The sequence below is a fragment of the Sinocyclocheilus anshuiensis genome, unplaced genomic scaffold (genome assembly GCF_001515605.1).
Source record: "Sinocyclocheilus anshuiensis isolate Anshui unplaced genomic scaffold, SAMN03320099.WGS_v1.1 scaffold238, whole genome shotgun sequence".
Lineage (NCBI taxonomy): Eukaryota > Metazoa > Chordata > Actinopteri > Cypriniformes > Cyprinidae > Sinocyclocheilus > Sinocyclocheilus anshuiensis.
Genome location: NW_015547674.1, coordinates 616,917 through 635,236, shown reverse-complemented (window position 1 = coordinate 635,236; position 18,320 = coordinate 616,917). Strand labels below are relative to the sequence as shown.

At 38.4% G+C, this 18,320-nt stretch overlaps 2 protein-coding genes across 2 annotated transcripts in view; both read left to right on the top strand.

Annotated features, from left to right (window-relative positions):
* Nucleotides 1-280: 280 nt before the first annotated feature.
* Nucleotides 281-3,678, top strand: rom1a (retinal outer segment membrane protein 1a). The gene is made up of 3 exons (XM_016505387.1): nt 281-744; nt 1,960-2,206; nt 3,038-3,678. Exons 1-3 carry the CDS (start codon nt 317-319, stop codon nt 3,245-3,247), a joined length of 885 nt encoding a protein of 294 aa, XP_016360873.1. The 5' UTR covers nt 281-316; the 3' UTR covers nt 3,248-3,678.
* A 3,238-nt stretch (nt 3,679-6,916) lies between these two features.
* The window catches only part of rps6ka4 (ribosomal protein S6 kinase, polypeptide 4), a 23,551-nt gene continuing 12,147 nt past the window's right edge, over nt 6,917-18,320 (top strand). The window contains exons 1-10 of the mRNA XM_016505386.1: nt 6,917-7,566; nt 8,755-8,826; nt 8,958-9,025; nt 10,744-10,894; nt 14,296-14,411; nt 15,188-15,295; nt 15,633-15,713; nt 17,189-17,292; nt 17,373-17,523; nt 17,967-18,128. Coding sequence (XP_016360872.1) covers nt 7,494-7,566; nt 8,755-8,826; nt 8,958-9,025; nt 10,744-10,894; nt 14,296-14,411; nt 15,188-15,295; nt 15,633-15,713; nt 17,189-17,292; nt 17,373-17,523; nt 17,967-18,128 — 1,086 coding nt within the window. The 5' untranslated portion in view covers nt 6,917-7,493. The remainder of the gene's footprint in view (nt 7,567-8,754; nt 8,827-8,957; nt 9,026-10,743; nt 10,895-14,295; nt 14,412-15,187; nt 15,296-15,632; nt 15,714-17,188; nt 17,293-17,372; nt 17,524-17,966; nt 18,129-18,320) is intronic.

The window sequence follows — 18,320 nt, the reverse complement described above, 5'->3', positions numbered from 1 at the left end:
TTTAAAAAAATCCTTTCATGAAGCTTAGTGAATTACTAATTGGTTTACTACAGTCCCAGTGGATTATCAAATTCACCTTAATCGTAATGGAAAACTGAGCCACAGCTTGCTGCTAATGTATCAACCAAAAGCTCTCCAATATTCTCCAAATATACATGGGTTATTATGGGTGATTTAGGGGTTAATTTGATCTGTATTACATATAATCCACTCTAATAAAAGGTCGCTAATTTTCAAAAGAAATGAAGTAAATTCAGTGTAGACAATGCAGTCTGAGCTGAAAAAGGCCTGACATCCACATCTTGTGCTTTAGGTAATGGACAACACAGACATCCACTGTGTGCCCAACACCTTGATGATCGTGGGTCTGGCTTCAATGGGCATCAACTACTTTGCCAGTCGAATCTGCCAGGATGCCCTGGATCCCGGCCGTTTCCCGCGATGGAAGACCTACCTGAAGTCCTTTTTTGGATGCTCGGTCTTCTTCAGCACCCTCATGCTGCTTTCAGTCATCCTGAGTTACGCCATGAAGGGCAGCCTGGAGTCCTCGCTGAAGATCGGGCTGAAGAACGGCATCCGCTTCTACAAGGACACCGATACCCCCGGCCGCTGCTTCCAGAAGCAGACCATCGATCGCCTTCAGATGGAGTTCCAGTGCTGCGGGAACAGCAACTACAAGGACTGGTTCGAGGTGCAGTGGATCAGCAACCGTTACCTGGACTTCAGCTCGAAGGAAGTCAAGGAGTGAGTCACTGAGAAAGCGTTAGAGCGATACAGGAGTTCACCCACATATGAAAACCGTGTCGCCATTTACACACCTTCACCAAAACAACATACTTCGAAGAATGCTTCTTCTGTTTTGTTTCCAAGAATCTTCTTTTATTTTCCACAGGATGAAGGCTCACACTTCACATAGTCAGTTAAGTTTGAGGATTAAGGGATCTAGAATATGGTCATACAGAGTAAGGCATTAATATGTGCTTTGTAAGTACTAATAAACAGCCAATGTGCAAGTAACATGCATGCTGATATAGTGAGAACTGGATCTTAAACAAAAGTGTTACCAAATAAAGAAATGCATACAGGTTTAGAACACCACAATGGTGAGAGAATAAAGCAATAAGCCCCAAGAAGCCAGTGAATTATAACAGCTAAGGGGCGTTGTTAGGCACGAGCTGTTATAAATTCACTGTAAACCACGGCTTCACGGGGTTTATTGCTTTTATAAAACGGTTATTCCATATACGTAGTAAGGTTTCACAAAATAAAACAGAGCAAATAAAGTGTAATGATATTAATAAAAACAGTATTCTTCCACCAAACAATGTAGCTCCTCAGAATCAGTTGTGGTTGCAACAAAGTGGTTGCCGAGCAACAGACAAACGTAAACAAAGGTGTATGTTACTTTGTAGAGTAATTTACAACAGCTTGGAACGCGGCTCAGCCAATCAGAATCAAGCACCGGAACTCTCCGTTTTATCTTAATCTTTTTAATCTTCATTTTTGGGTGAATTGTCCCTTTAGCATCCGTATTACTCTATTTAGGACACTTGAGGAGAACTTGAGACTTCATCCATCCACTATAAATCACCCCGAGACCAAAATGGCTCAGAAATGTGAAGTTAGTTCTGAGAAGTCTCTTGCATCATTCCTTTTCAGATGCCACACGATTTGATATTTTGTTTCGAATGAAGTGTCCAAAAGCATTCAGACACACTAGGCATCAAAAGACCATCTATTTGAAGAAAACATGACCACTGAAAATGCATGTATGATTCACGTTAATACCTGGCGTAAACTGCAATCTGTCTTGGCTGATCACACCAGACTAATTCTAATACTAAGTTCAAACATGGACTCTGAGATGTCTTTGTAAATGCAACAATATTTTGGGATGAACGCCAGTTTAGAGCATTCTCTAAGCTTTCTCTCATCTCCTTCTCCTTTCTCAATCCTCAGCCGCATTAAGAGCAATGTGGATGGCCGATACTTGATCGACGGTCTGCCCTTCAGCTGCTGTAACCCTAGTTCTCCCAGACCCTGTATCCAGTACAGAATCACCAACAACACCGCCCACTACAACTACGAGCACCAGACCGAAGAGCTCAACATCTTCATCCATGGCTGCAGAGAAGCCCTGGTCAACTATTACATGGGGTTGATGAACACGATTGGAGCTGTAGTTCTGTCCGTCTTTCTGATTCAGGTACGCTGCTCGAGGTTTGCATGCACACAACGGACCTAATCAGAGTAAGCACCATACTCATTTTTAATGGACCTGAGCTAACATGAACTAACAATGAACAGCTGTATTTTTATTAACTAACTATAACATACTGTGGTAACAACAAGGTTAACTAACATGAACAAACCATGAACAATGCATTTATTACAGTATTTATTAATATACATAAAATACAAATACGTTGTCGTTTATTGTTAGTTAGTGCATTGCCTAATGTTAACAAGCACAACTTTTAATTTAATAATGCATTAGTAAATGTTGAAATTAGCATGACCTAAGATTAATAAATGCTGTAGAGGTATTGTTCATTCTGATTTCATGTTAACTGAAGTACTTAACTAATGAACCTTATTGTAAAGTGTTACCCATACTGTAAATGCATTACTCATGTTTAGTTAATGTTACAGATTTAGCGTAATGTATCGCATTGCATTAACTACAGTGACTGAAATGCATTTTTGCTAAATGGATCATTTCAGAAGATTGCAAAAAAAAAAAAACTGGACTAAAACACTAATAAATTGCAATGCATACAGCAAATGACACATTTTTTATTGTAGGGTAGGTTAATATATAATAGCAGATTAAACCCGTAATATAGGAAATAAACCCCCAAATTCTGGTATTTTTCCACATGCATGTATATTTACATTTACATATATGCACGTAGCAGACACTTTCATCCAAAGTGAGCAATTTGTCAAGGAGCCAGCAACATTCGCAGGTTTATTAGACTAGATTAACCAGCCATTTTTAACCCATTTCCTCACATGGAACACCTCTCGTCTACAGTGCTCAGTGTTGGCCAGTGTGCGCCTCCTGCAGACGTCTATGGAGGCCGTGGCTGGACAGGAGAATGTGGAGATCGACACCGAGGGCTACTTGCTTGAGAAGGGAGTGAAGGAGACCTTCATGGAGTACGTGGATCCTGTGCTGAAGCTCCTGTTGCTGAACCAGGTGGCCCCTCCTGAAGCCAAACCGGAAGCAGGGGCCGCCAGCTAAAGAGTCAGATTCACCTGATCAGTTTTAATGACCTACATCTCAAAGAGTCGTGTACATCATTAATACACTAAAATGGTTGTTTCTAAAATACATTAACAGTATCAACATTTCACCCAATTTCATTAGAAGTCTTTTGAACGATGAATGATTCCACTCTTACGTTTCATGGCAAATATATGATATCGCGAGCCTCGTGATGAGTAAACATCTGTTCATTCCTGTCGGGAGAAACTCGCCTGGGAAATAACTAGCAATATGCTTAAATCTCCACTATGAGTGGTTGAATATGTGAGTGACGGTGCAGTTTCTTAACAGAAAGTTCTATTATAATTCTTTCCCGTTTCTTTACAAAATCATGTCATATGCCTGAAAGAGGCTGATATTGCCTGTTTTGTAATACCAATGCTATGGATGTTTGTAAATGATTGGAACAACATACCCTTGTGAAAAAGAAGTGCGCTTAATTCTAGTGACTGTGCACTTGTAGTGTACTTCAAATCTGAAAAGTATATTTTTTAAAAACTGTACTTGCAGGTGATATAATATTAATGAAATAAAAGGCCACTTAAGTGTACTTAAAGAGAGTCTACTTTCTTACTTAAGTACACTTTTAAAAACTGCACTTTGCTGTAATGTCAAGTTAGTACACTTATGTTGATGTGTTGATTAGCATACTAAAGCACATGTAAATACTTGATTATAATTTTAACTGTAGTGTGTTATTCGGTATTTACGTTTTAAAGTTAATTATTTTAAAGGCACTAAATTGCAACTTCATCGTAATCACAAATCTATTTAAATACACTACATATACGTTTCAGTCAAAATGTCATTAAAGTATATTTGAGTTTTCCAGTATTATTTGTCACTCATGTATTTAACACAGTAGACAACAGCAGTAATTATGAAATTGCATTTAAAGATGTGCTGCTTAAGTGGGTGAGAAATACACTTTGAAATTCAACTAACTGCATTTAGCATAAATGCAAACTATAATGCATTTTCATTTAATTGCAAATAACATGCAGTTAAGCATCCAAAAACATTATTCACTTTGCACTTAAGCAAATTCTTTTAAAGTATATTATTTCTGTGATAAGTACTCTTTTTAAAAGTATGCTGAAGTGTACTTCTTTTTCACAAGGTTTTGATTGCATTGTATTTCCGCTTGAAGTGTGGACAAGCAAACTGTTTGATGCTGGAAATCATTGATTACAAATATTATTAAAATTATGATAGATGTGAAATAAATTATTCTTAAAATTCATATTTTCTCGAATTCATATTTTCTCATCCAGTGTTACTTGCATGTTGTAAACATAAATACTTAACAGTCATTAAGTCATCTTTTGTTCTGCATTCAGCATGGTATTAAATGCATTGTAAGTGTTAAAAGATGGTGTAGATGATGCTCAACGCTCTGCTATGAAACACTGTACTGCACTCGCAGAACCGTCAGAAATCTGTCGAGTCTAATAAAATCTGACATTTTGAACTGCTTTTTCGTGTAGTGATATTTTGTGGACATAGATGCATACTGTATCCCCCCGCTTCTGCCTTATCATCGATTCTTTCTTTCAAACTTCTGCACATCCACACAATAGCATTCAGGTGTATTTATTTATGCACACAGTAAGCAAGCAGAAAGATCTGCACGATCACATGAGCCAGGTAGACATGCACACGCTTTCTTACACACATAAATAGATAATGAAGGATGATGACCGATGGCAGCATGTAGAGCGAAAGCCTAGTGTCTGTGTCCTTTATCCTGTAACCTGTCCTAATCTGTTAATACACAAACTGCTGCACAAGCACTCACACACTTAACGCATCCAAAGCACGTTAATACAGGAGGGAAGATGAATATCCAAATGCATGTGTACATGTCAAGTGCTCATCTACAGATTGTCAAGTCCTTTATATATATATATATATACACTTGTATACAATACGAAACACACCCATATGTGGCAACATGCCTTTGCTATAAATCATGTCACCTTTATTTATATAGAGCTTTTAACAGCACAGATTGTGTCAAAGCAACTGTACAGCAATAATTAGGAAAATAGTGTGTCAATAATGTAAAATGATAATAGTAAACACTCAATGTTCAGTTAAAGGCAGTTCATCATTGAATTCAGTGGTGTCATCATCCAGCTCAGTTCAGTTTAAATAGCATCTGTGCAATCAAGTCCACGATATCGCTGGAAATGAAGTGTCCCCAACTAAGCAAGCCAGAGGAACCGAAACTCCATCGGTGACAGAATGGAGAAAAAACCTTGGGAGAAACCAGGCTCAGTTGGGGCCAGTTCTCCTCTGGCCAGACCAAACCAGCAGTTCAGTTCCAGGCTGCAGCAAAGTCAGATTGTGCAGAGGACTCATCTGGTTCCTGTGGTCTTGTCCCGGTGGCCGTCTCAATAACAAGCACGCTTCATTGATACTTTAATGATAACAGCTCACAACAGAGCTTACACACAACCTAGCAATTACACACATGCAACTTGAGATCCAAACAGTGTGTGTGAGATAAAAGCTGTCGTTATTGGAAGAGGCTGTTCTTCAGCACGGGACTTGGCCAAGTAGATATAACTGCAGACCGGAGATCTCCAAAATGGGGCGTGAACTCCAAAAGTGGGCAGAACCTCCAAAATGGGGCGGGGTCTCCTCGCGCAAAGACTTTCACCATTGGCTCTGGCTTCGGCCAATTGTTATTGACTTACATTTCAAAATAAAACTTTCTAGTTGATCTAAAATAAAATATGCTATATAAATAAATATTCTCAGTGAGAGCAGAGCCCAAAGCTCGTGGCCAGTGCTGTTCGGACTGGACTTGGAACCTCTGCTTAATGATATAAACGAGAATCACCCGCGAGCCGTCCCGGCGCAGCGCAGGGGAACGATTTCACTCTATTCTTTAGAATCAGCTGTGGGGCAGAGTTTGCACTGAAGTGGATTGGGGGGAAAATTGCGCATGCGTGTCATGTGCCTGTCTGTCAATGGGAGGAAGCCACGCCCTATTTTGGAGCTCCCACCCCGTTTTGGAGTTCCCGCCCCCATTTGGAGATCTCCGGGCTGCAGTTATACCCTTCTCGAGTTGGCGAGTTGGATTGCACCAGCTTTTCTCTCTTTCGCCACCTACACACCCAACCAACCACACACGTCTGATGTGCTCCGAAGCAGAGTCCAGCAGCGGCGCTTCGGCTCACTATCCGAAAGTCAGAATCGGTTTAGCGAGTCGGTTCGTTCGAACGACTCAATCTAGCGAACCAATTCGTAAAACGATTCATCGACTTTTTCGGACGGAGACGCAACTCAAAAGTGCATTTACGGCATGTTTTCTAATGAAATAAAGCCAAATATAGCAACTCGCTTTTTGTGTTTCTAACCTCACCTCACACATTTGAACGTAGCCAACGTTATTTATATAACACTCACACTCAGTCTACACCTCAAATTTGCACATAATATACCTGTACATACAATTGTCAATTTATATATTTTTATTCCTTATTTACTTGTTCTATTTTTTTATCTGTGTTTTTTGTTCTGTCACTGTCATTCTGTTACACTGTGGAAGCTTCTGTCACGAAAACAAATTCCTCGTATGTGTACCTGGCTCATTCTGATTCTGATTCACAATTCGAGCGGTTCGCTCGAAAGAACCGATTCAAAGCGACGATTGGTTCGCGATTCGAACAGCACTACTTCGGGCTTCCGTAGCCGAAATGATCCTTACTACACTTTCTTCCAGGCGTTTGTCGTTCAATTCATTTCCTTTCCCAAACAAACGCATATTTTAAGGCGAGCCGGGCGTAACTACACCCGGAAGAAAGGAGCAAAGGAGTAGAACACGGCCGTTCAGCTTGAGTGGATCCGCTGCTAGGGACATCGTGAACGGTCATGGATGATAGCTAGCACGGACGAGCGAATATCGCTGTGTTTGGAGTGTGTTTGTGCTAAAACAGCGCTAACGTGATGCGAACAGCTCAGCACAATTGTGTCGAAGTTGGAAATACGGAAATAACAGCCACCCATGGCCCACACGATCATCAGTTAACTGGAAGCACCGAGGTTTAGAACGATATTAAAGTATGCGGCTGTCAGAAGCGGTTCATATTTAGGGCGTGCGTCCACAGCAGGATGTCCGAGGGATTTGTGAGCTGAGATTAAAACACAGACATGCATAACGAGCAGAAGTCCGCGTGTAGATGTTAAGTCCTCGGACCGATCAAAGCTCGTGATGTCCGGCGAAAGCAGCGGCGAGGACTCGGACCGACACCTCGAGCGCACCGTCAAACACCAGATCACCAGCGGTATGAGCTGTCCGCTACTGAGTACAGATTACAGTAACGCAGTCCGTTACATTATAAGCAGACTACACTACCAGTCAAACGCTTTTGAACAGTACGATTTTTAATGTTTTAAATTTTTTTTTTTAAAGAAAATGACTCTTCTGCTCACCAAGCCTGCAGTTATGTGATCCAAAATATGTGAAATATTTTTACTATTTAAAATAACAGTTTTCTATGTGAATATGTGTTAAACTGTAATTTGGTTCTGTGATGCGCAGCTGAATTTTCAGCATCATTACTCCAAAAAAGAATATTATACTGACTCGAAGTTTCTGAATGGTATAGTGTATAATGTTACAAACGCTTTTTATTTCAGATAAATGCTGATCTTTTTATTCATCAAAGAAACCTGAAAAAAATGTACGCAACTGTTTTAAATAATAATAATAATAATAATCATCAGAAATGTTTCTAATAATCAGCATATTAGAATGATTTCTGAACATCATGTGACACTGAAGACTGGAGTAATGATGCTGATAATACAGCTGCGCATCACAGAAATACATTACAGTTTAACAGAGATTCACTCAGAAAACTTATTTTAAATAGCAAAAATATTTCACACATTTGATATATTTTGGATCAAATAAATGCAGGCTTGGTGAGCAGAAAAGAGAGTTCTTAAAAAAAAAAAACATTCAAAATCTTACTGTTCAAAAACGTTTGTCTGGTAGTGTACTCTGATTACTTCTGAGCTAACTCGTTTATCACATTGATTTAAATCGGATAATCTTGTAACATATTGATATAAAATTTCGTAAAGGAACTGTTTGTGAGTTCAGTGGAAAGCTAACAATTAAATCATAAAAATGTAAAATTAAAATAAATTATTTTAAAAATAACAATCAAAACGCCATGTTTCCAAAAATAATAATAATATTAATAATTATCCATCTTTTCTAATATCTCCAGTGTTGGATGATTGACGTTTGTTGCCTGATTTCATTCTTTCCTATCTCTATTTTATTTTAAAATTTAAAAGCAGGAAAAACAGTGTTGCATTTTGTTGCGTTCTCCGTCATGTAGGCTATCGGCCTAGTATTAGTTGTTGGTATCGCCCAAATGTCATTGCATCTGCATGAACTGTATAGCATATCATATGTATTTGATATAAGTATTAAGGTGTGTTTGTTTGTCTGTTCTCAGCAAACCTCACGGGATACACTGAGAAAGTCGGCATGGAGAACTTCGAGCTTCTGAAAGTGCTGGGCACTGGAGGTGTGTAACTCATAATGCACTTCTGTTCCAGTTTAATAAACATATGCACCTGTAATGAAGCTGTTCATCAGCTGATCTCTGGGCTGTTGAATACTGTTAAATATCTGCATCTCTGCTTTGCTCTTTACCAGCTTACGGGAAAGTGTTCCTGGTCAGAAAAATCAGCGGACATGATAAAGGCAAACTCTATGCCATGAAGGTTTGTGCCGTTTTTATCACACGTGACTTGCTGCTTGTCCCTCAGTTAGTAAAACAACACAAATGTTGAGTTGTGTGCTTAATGGTTAATAGAGGAATATTATCTTTTATTAATGGGCATTCTTTTGAAAGATAAAAAGGTGTATTTAAATCATTCACACATGTATCATAGCATTAAATACTCAGTTAGAATACATTGAACATAGTTTGTGTCAGCTCAACAGATTTTGATTAAATCACTATTTTTTGAGTTGTGTTCTATGCAGGGTTATTATTGCTTATTAAATCTGAAACCATAAAAACATTTTCATTTCTTGAAATTAAATAATCATTAACTGAAATAAAATAAAATGTTAGTAAAAGTAAACTTATTTTATTTCAGCTCGTGGCCAAGACAGTATTTCTTATTTTGGTTTAATTTTTAAAAATAGCTTTAATTTAATTTTTAATTTTTTTTATTTATTTATCAAGACAGGATATGACAATATGATATTTTCGTTGCGTTTAAGTTGAAGTAGGGCTGGGTGATATGGCCAAATAATCATATCTCTGTGTTTTTTGGCTGAATTGCGATATACGAAATATATAGAATAATTTTCTTTGTTTTTCTATTTGAATTTAAAAAATATATATATATGTTTTTTTTTGTTTTTACATCCTGCCTAATGTTGTCTAATGAAACAATGTTTATATTAAAGGCAATGAAAACGAATATAGTGAATGTAAGCTTGTAGGCTGTGTTATGTATTATAAAATCACATTATATTCTAAAACTGTAACATTAACTAAGTTGAAGTACTAAAATAAATCAAACTAAATAAGCTAAAACCTACAACTAAAACGTAAATAAAACTATATAGACATATTTAAAAAAAAAAATAAAAACGACAACAAAATTACTAAAACTTTAACAAAAATAAAAATGAAACGAAATCTAAAATCTAATTCAAGATATTAAAAAAAAAACTATAATAGTTTATATGGGTCAAAGACGAAAAAGGGTTTAAGCATAAAAACAATAAGAGTAATACTGCTTTAAATTGTTGCTTTTCCCCCAAATTTTTTTTTTTAAGTTTTCTGTTTAATTTAATTGCAATTTTGTTTTTGTTTTTCTGAGCAAAAAATAAACATCATACATTTTTCCCTGATTTACAGAAGAGACCCACTAAAATGTCATTCAGTGTAACAATCTTGTCAGGCATATTTACAACAAAATCAATTTATGACATATTAAAAGACTAAGTACTTTCACCCCAAATACTAATTAGTTGTAATTTTACATTTTTAAAATTTGCCACTATCCTAGGCTCCGCCCATTTGTCAGTAAGATTTTTTTTACTCATTTAAAAAACAATAAAATTTAATATTCTTTTATATATTTGAATATGTACATGTCAGAATAAGCATGTTTGAATTTTTACATAAATATTGCGTCACACTGAATGACAGTGTAACATTGTTTCAACCAAATTTTAACATTTGGGGTCTGAATACTTTCCGTACCCACTGTATATATATGTATGTATATCAAATGCTAGAAGACAGATGAAGAACTGAGGATTTTTTTGTTGTCATTTTTGCCACTTTGCTCTAGTTCTGAGAATGGAAATCTACATTATCTACTATTGGACTGATAAAATCTTGACAAAGTGACAAGTACATGTTTGTCTCAAAATGAAATCTTATTATGAAAGTATGTTATGATCTTTCCCCCTGTAGGTTTTGAAGAAAGCAGCCATCGTTCAGAAGGCAAAGACGGCTGAGCACACTAGAACAGAGCGGCAGGTATTGGAACACATCCGCCAGTCTCCCTTCCTGGTCACCCTTCACTACGCCTTTCAGACGCAAACCAAACTGCATCTCATACTAGGTGAGCGCAGGATACACACTTCATCCTGATTCACTCGTGCATGCTGTTTTATGGATGCTATCTGTAGTATAGCTGTGTTTACAGTAGGTCTGGGTGCTTTTAGTTCTCCAGCATCTCAGTACTTTGGTGTAAACAAGATGTCACAAGCTATGTCACCTATTTTTAATGTGCAGTTTGGGGTATCACATAAAAACACGCTGAATAGAAACGGCGAGATGTGCATAAATTCTAAAATTGCACATAAAATCTTATGCACTCAGCTAAATGCAATTTTTATTGGATAAGAAAACATGCGCATAAACTACGATGGAAACACATTTCAGATTTGTGGTGTTTCATGTGCACGCAGGTAATTTACTGCATATGAAGAAAGAGCCACAGTGGCTTCTCCTACTGCAGCAAATCACCGTTTTCTTAGTGATGTTTGCTGCCAGTTTATCAGGAAGTGACGGTTTTGTTCTCTCCGTCTTATGTTTTATGTGATATTCCAATTTTGCGCACAAGTTAAATTCACAACTTTGAATGGAAGCATAGCTACTGTAAGATATACATGACTTCTAAATGCTTGCTTTAAAGTGCCCCATTATGCCATTCCTGATATTGTTTTGGGAGGCTCCTACAATAGGTTCACATGCATGCAAGGAAACGCTTTAGTTTTCTCAAAACATGCATTTAATATCACCTAATTTTCCAGCGATTCCCAAACAATTCGTTCGAATCAGTCTGAGATTCAGTCTCTCTAAACCCCTCCTTTCCGTCAGCCTGCTCTGCTCTGATTGGTCAGATGGCCCGGTCTCTTGTGATTGGTCTACTGTATACAGCGCGTGTCAGAAATGATACACCGACTGCCGTAGTTCCATTTCTTGAGCGCTCGATAGAAAATATGAACATCGATTATTAATCATACTTACAGGTTGTGATTCAGTGGAGTCAGCTGGTTCAAATAAACTGAGTACTAAGCTCATCTTCCAAGAATAAATAAATAAAATATAAATATTAGATGAAGAACTAAGTGAAAATTAGGAATGTTTCCAACTAAATGAAATACGTTGAAACACTAAAATTACTAACTGGAATAAATAAACTAAAACCGAACTACATTTAATCATTTAGCAGACGCTTTTGTCCAAAGCGACTTACAAATTAATTTTAAATAAATTAGAGCGATTAGAATAGAATTGAATAGAACAGAACTGAATAGGTAAGTGCTAGTATTAATTGGTCAGGTGCTGACGAAAAAAGATGACAAAAAGGTCCGTGATAGTGATTTTGTGCCTCTTTGGGATGGCACCACAAGGCGCCGTTCACTTGTAGAACGCAAGCTTCAAGGGGGCAAGGGCGCATAAGTCTGAACTGAGTTTAGGTATATTGGTGCAGAGCCAGTGGTTGTCTTATAGGCAAACATCAGTACCATAAATTTGATGCGAACAGCTATTGGCAGCCAGTGCAAACTGATGAAGAGATGTGTGACGTGGGCTTACTTCGGCTCATTGAAGACCACTCTGGCTGCTGCATTCTGGATCAGTTGCAGAGTTTTGATAGTAAGTTGGAATGAGAAGTAGAGTTGAGTGTCATCAGCATAGCAGTGATAAGAAAAGCCATGTTTCTGAATGATGGAGCCTAAAGATGACATGCAGATGGAAAAGAGAAGCGGTCCAAGCACTGAGCCTTGAGGAACCCCAGTAGCAAGAAGTTATGACTTAGAAACCTCACCCCTCCAAGACACTCTGAAGGACCTACCTGAGAGGTAAGACTTGAACTACTGGAGTGCTGTTCCTGAAATGCCCATCTTCATGAGGTTTGACAGGAGAATCTGGTGGTTAACTGTGTCAAAAGCAGCAGACAGATCCAGCAAGATGAGTACTGAGGATTTGGAAGCTGCTCTTGCCAGTCTCAGGGCTTCAGTAACTGAGAGCAGGGCAGTCTCAGTTGAGTGGCAAAGAAGAGAGAAGGTGGTTTTGAAAAGTGTGCAAGAGTCAGAGCAATTGTTCATTTTGTTGTGGTAGTACATTGTTTTAGAACATCGGACAGCCAGGGGGCAGAGGGGGTGGTGTGTGCTGGTCTGGATGAAAGCGGGCAAACGCTGTCTAAGCAAGATGGTAGAGTGGAGTAAAGAGTGTCAGTAGCAGTGTAAGTGTCCAGTGCTGAAAACTGAGAGGGTGGAGGAAGTGAGCATGAAACCATAGAGGATAGGCAAGAGGGAGGGAGTGAGCGTAGGTTACGCCGAAAGGTGACCTGCAGAGGAGTGTGTGTTGTGTCAGGAGTCAGTCTGAGGTTTAAAGTGATGAGGAAGTGGTCTGAGGTGTGCAACTGAGTAACTAAAGTGTTATCAGTGGAGCCGCAGCGTATGTAGATAAGGTCTAATTGGTTATCTGATTTGTGAGTAGCCGTAGTAGACACTCGCTTGAGGTCAAATGAGGCGAGCAGAGTGGTGAAGTCAGCAGCCTGGGGGTTTTCTAGGTAGATGTTGAATTCACCGAGTAGCACCAGAGGAGTACCGTCCACAGGAAAGTTTGAGAGTAACACATCCACACTCCTCCAAGAAGTTACCAAGTTGACCTGGGGGACGATAAACAACTACAAAGTGGATTTTAGCAAGGTGGGTAATACTAATTGTGTGTGATTCAAATGAACTGTTGCCAGTAAGAGATGGCAGAGGATCAAATTTCCATTTATTTGAGATAAGCAGACCAGTACCTCCATCCCTCCCAATCGGACGAGGGTTGTGGGAAAAAGTAAAATTAGTGGAGAGGGCTGCAGGAGTGGCAGTGTCCTCAGGTTTGATCCAAATCTCAGTTAGGGCCATGAGGTTGAGACTTGAATGAGTAGCAATAGATTAAATAAAGTCTGCTTTGTTTACAGCAGACTGGCAGTTCCAGAGACCAATTGGAATAGAGAGTAAAATAGTAGAGGACATAGGGAAAGGCTGTAGATTATTAGGATTGCGCTGCCTCCAACGTACAGTGCGTGATTTACCAGTGTTATGAGTAATAGTAGAGATTTGAAAGCACAGTGAGAATAATTGACTAAAACGTGTAGATGAGAACAAGCTGTACAAAAAGTGAAGAAAGGGGAGAAAAGCAGTACTCAAGTGTCTTGTCGGTGGAGTCGGTCTTCACACGAGGGCTGCCGCAGTGTACTAACCAATTATATACTTGCCTGATACCTCGTTATTGAATTCAGCTGGCTACGCCTTACTACTTAGCAAACCAAAACTGAAAAGCCATGTGATGTGCACAAGAGCAAATGCGACTTGAGCACGTGTTTACCACGGTAAACACCGTAAGCAAAACAATGTTTCCTACCAATGACAACCGTGCTAAAATCTAATAAGAAAAAGCTGCTGTCCTCTTCTGTTGCTCGACTGCTTCTTCTAAGTGAGTGTGTGTTTGTTTTGGAAGACTATGTGAGCGGAGGAGAGATGTTTACTCACCTGTACCAGAGAGACCACTTCTCCGAGGATGAGGTCAGGATCTACGTGGGAGAAATCATTCTGGCCCTGGAGCACCTGCACAAGGTACTAACATCCGCTCTCATTGAGCGCATCACGCATGCAATTAATTAAATATGCTCAAAACCATGCATTCTTAAAAATATTCAGCTGAATATTTTTATGCCTAAATTATTTGTCAATTAAATGCAGATAGGAAAAGGAAGTCCTTTGTAATTATTGTTTGGGAGAAATGTGATTAGCTATAATTATCAATAATATTTTAGGATCAAACTTTTATAATCAATTTTTATTAAATTGAGATTAGAGTTAAAGAAATTAGAAATTAATTGCAGTAGCAAAAAAAAAGTGATTATGATGAGATTTTTGTTTTACATGAAGGTATAAATATGTGAGCCTGCAGCACAAAAGCAGTCTTAAGTCGCTGGGGGATATTTGTAGCAATAGCCAACAATACATTGTATGGGTCAAAATTATCAATTTTTCTTTTATGCCAAAAATCATTAGGATATTAAGTAAAGATCATGTTCCATGAATATATTTTGTACATTTCTTACCGTAAATATATCAAAACTTAATTTTCGATTAGTAATATGCATTGCTAAGAACTTAATTTGAACAACTTTAAAGATGATTTTCTCAATATTTAGATTTTTTTGCACCCTCAGATTCCAGATTTTCAAATAGTTGTATCTCAGCCAAATATTGTGCTATCCTAACAAACCATACATCAATGGAAAGCTTATTTATTCAAAAAAATTGACACTTAAGACTGGTTTTGTGGTCCAGGGTCACATATGATCAATGTTTTGTGAGTGCTGTATCTGGTCTTGTGTTTTCAGCTTGGCATCGTGTACCGGGACATTAAGCTGGAGAACATCTTATTGGACAGTGATGGTCATGTGGTTCTGACAGACTTTGGGCTGAGTAAGGAGTTTCTGGAAGAGGAGGTGAGAAAATAAAAACTCATCATGCATAATCGCCCGGTTTCACAGACGAGGCTTAAGCACTAAAATGTATGTCTGTTCTGTTTTACCTGAAAGACACTTGCACTGGCTGATCTTAAAATACGTCAGTGCCTTTGTTTGGTCTCAAGATGCACACCAGAAATGTTTATAAAAGATACTTAAATGTCCTAGTTGAACTATGGCCTAATCCTGGCTCAGTCCAAGCCCTGTCTGTGAAACTGGGCCGATAACTGTAGATTGGATTGTTTTTTCATTGCATGCACGTTGTGCTGTAATGCAGTGTACGGTTCTCATGCTTCTGTGTTTGGTTCGTGTGTAGAAAGAGAGGACGTACTCATTCTGTGGCACTATAGAGTACATGGCTCCAGAGATCATCCGAGGGAAAGCTGGCCATGGCAAGGTGAGAGGAGACAGAATTAGCTGACAAATCTCACAGAGGAACTTCAGATTAAAGCATGTCATTTAAAAACATTTCAGTTCATATCATTGACAGTAGGGCTGCAACTGACGATTATTGTGATAATCGATGACTTGGCCGAGTATTTGTCGATTAATCGGATTAAAAAGCTTATTTTTATTTTTTTTTATTGACATGCCCAATGCTGTTTTCTTTCAAACGAACGTGCCAACTGAATGCTATGAAAACATACTGTATGCTGAATATATCTCTGTGCTATACATTGTGTTTCCAGCAGCAGCTCACTCTGTTTCATCTGCTTGTTTTAGATGCATTTCGTCCATAGAAATGCGTTATTCACTGCTGTAATTTGCGCGGTGGGCAGACGCGACTAATCGATAATCACATTCGTTGTCGATTATTTTCATTATTGATTATTAACGATGTTAGCGATTAGTTGTTGCAGCCCTAATTGAAATGGAACAAGAGATGTAATTGCAAAAAGAAAATCAAGGTTTTAGCATTTTTTAAATCACTTTTCTTGATAATTGAGCACTTTGGTAAATAAAATATCTAATAAATCTTTGAGTTATTGAGATCATTATTTACAGACATGATTCTCAATACTGTAATTTGCGATTGACTTAAGTTTATTATATATATTAATTCTATTTTGGTTCCATGCACATTAAGCTGAGAAAAATCTATAATAATATACATTTTGTTTCCACAGTAATGAGATTTTTTTTTCATCGCGTTACATTGATGATGGCTTTTTATTGCATTACATTAATGTGGTAAAATTTTATTTTTAAAATTATTTTTTGAGTCTTAAAATATTTTTTTTTTGATATTTGATTTTCGTCAAAAGTATGACTCGGGCATGTTTGAATGGTAATTATTTCTCATGGAGGAGCGAGTTTGTCATTTTATAATAGAAAATAATATCCTATTTGATTTGATTGTTTAAATATCCTTTTTAAAAAGTAACATTAGCGATATATTTTAAATGGTTTTCCATCTTGCATTTTTTTCTCAAAATGATGGATGTCATTATAAAAGTAAGTTAAAAAAACTCTTATTTACATAAGGTTTGCATTTGACAGGGCTATCTGTGAGACGATTAGTTGTGCAAGCCCTGTGTTATATGAATGTATATATTAAAAATATAATGTTTACGTGATTTCGTTCTCTAATTTTGGAGGGGTGACATCATATTATTCCTGTGAACAGCTTTCAGCATTATACTAATAAAAGTGCCTGTGTTTAAAAATACATCCGTTACCATACGGTCCGAAAGGGTTAACAAAATAACTTTTGGATTGAGCCCTTCTTGTAAACTCAGAGATGTGGATTCGGACAGAAGTTAAATTACCACAAGAACCTGGTGTCAGAAAGCAGGAGAAATGTCATGCAGCTGGTGGGAGAAAAGCACCAGGGTTCAGTGAGCTTCTGATGAGTGAGTGGTGTGTCTGTAGGTGGTGGACTGGTGGAGTTTGGGGATTCTGATGTTTGAGCTGCTGACGGGAGCGTCTCCGTTCACTCTGGAGGGAGAGAGAAATTCCCAGAGCGAGGTGTCCAAGTGAGTCTGACAGTGTTCTCCAGATTCACAGTGTTTAACAGCTGCTGTTTCCAGACTTCACTGAGCTCTGTCTCTGACAGACGCATCCTGCGCTGTGAGCCTCCATTCCCCTCCATCATCGGACGCTTGGCTCAGGATCTCCTGCGAAGGTTACTGGTGAAAGACCCCCATAAGAGGCTGGGCTCTGGACCCCGAGGAGCCGAGGAGATCAAGTCTCATGCTTTCTTCAGGGTGCTCTGTCCTCTTTCTTTTTGCCTTTCAGCTGTTCATATTCCTCACGTTTGAACTCTGTGGTTAATCTAGTTGTGGTCTCTTAATTAGTGATGAACTGACATTTTGGCGACTTTGGGTTTTGGCCAAAACAGTTTAGGAATGGATTAAGCCCCTCCCATGTTTTCTTATTCGGTAAACTCTTTGTTTTGGAAGGATGTCACAATACGATAGTAAAGTATGTGGCAACATTCACTTCTTGAAGAGTGAAAGAACAGAGACCAGTTTAATTGTTTAAAAACCAGACAAACGTCTTTATATAAAATGTTTAATGTGAAAGGTTTAGAATGTAAAAACAAAAACATTTGATATTTTGTTATTAAATTGTTAAGTGGCTATGGTGTCCACATTCTCTGTGGGGTCACTGTAGATTGTCAGGCATCTCATCTGATTGATCTCTCCAGGGTCTAAACTGGTCCGACTTGGCAGAGAAAAAGGTTCAGAGTCCATTCCGACCTGAGCTACGTAATGAGTTGGATGTGGGTAACTTTGCGGAGGAGTTTACAGGAATGGAGCCGGTTTATTCCCCTGCCAGCACTCCGCCCAGTACAGACCGTCTGTTTCAGGTACCTGCACATGCAGACACACCTGTCCTGAGTTCCTTTCATGCAGACAATACAATACAAGCTATTTCCTGCCACAGCCCTCCATTATTAATATCAGCAGTCACTACACACACACTCTCACACACACACACAGTCACTACACACACAGACACACACAAACACACACACACACACACACACACACACACACAC

What these genes read in the sequence shown, in the direction of transcription:
- rom1a (XM_016505387.1), top strand. Translation starts at nt 317, where the DNA reads ATGGACAACACAGACATCCACTGTGTGCCCAACACCTTGATGATCGTG. An exon ending in AGCTCGAAGGAAGTCAAGGA is followed by an intron (nt 745 to 1,959) that starts GTGAGTCACTGA and finishes CTCAATCCTCAG; the next exon opens with CCGCATTAAGAGCAATGTGG. An exon ending in TGTCCGTCTTTCTGATTCAG is followed by an intron (nt 2,207 to 3,037) that starts GTACGCTGCTCG and finishes TCTCGTCTACAG; the next exon opens with TGCTCAGTGTTGGCCAGTGT.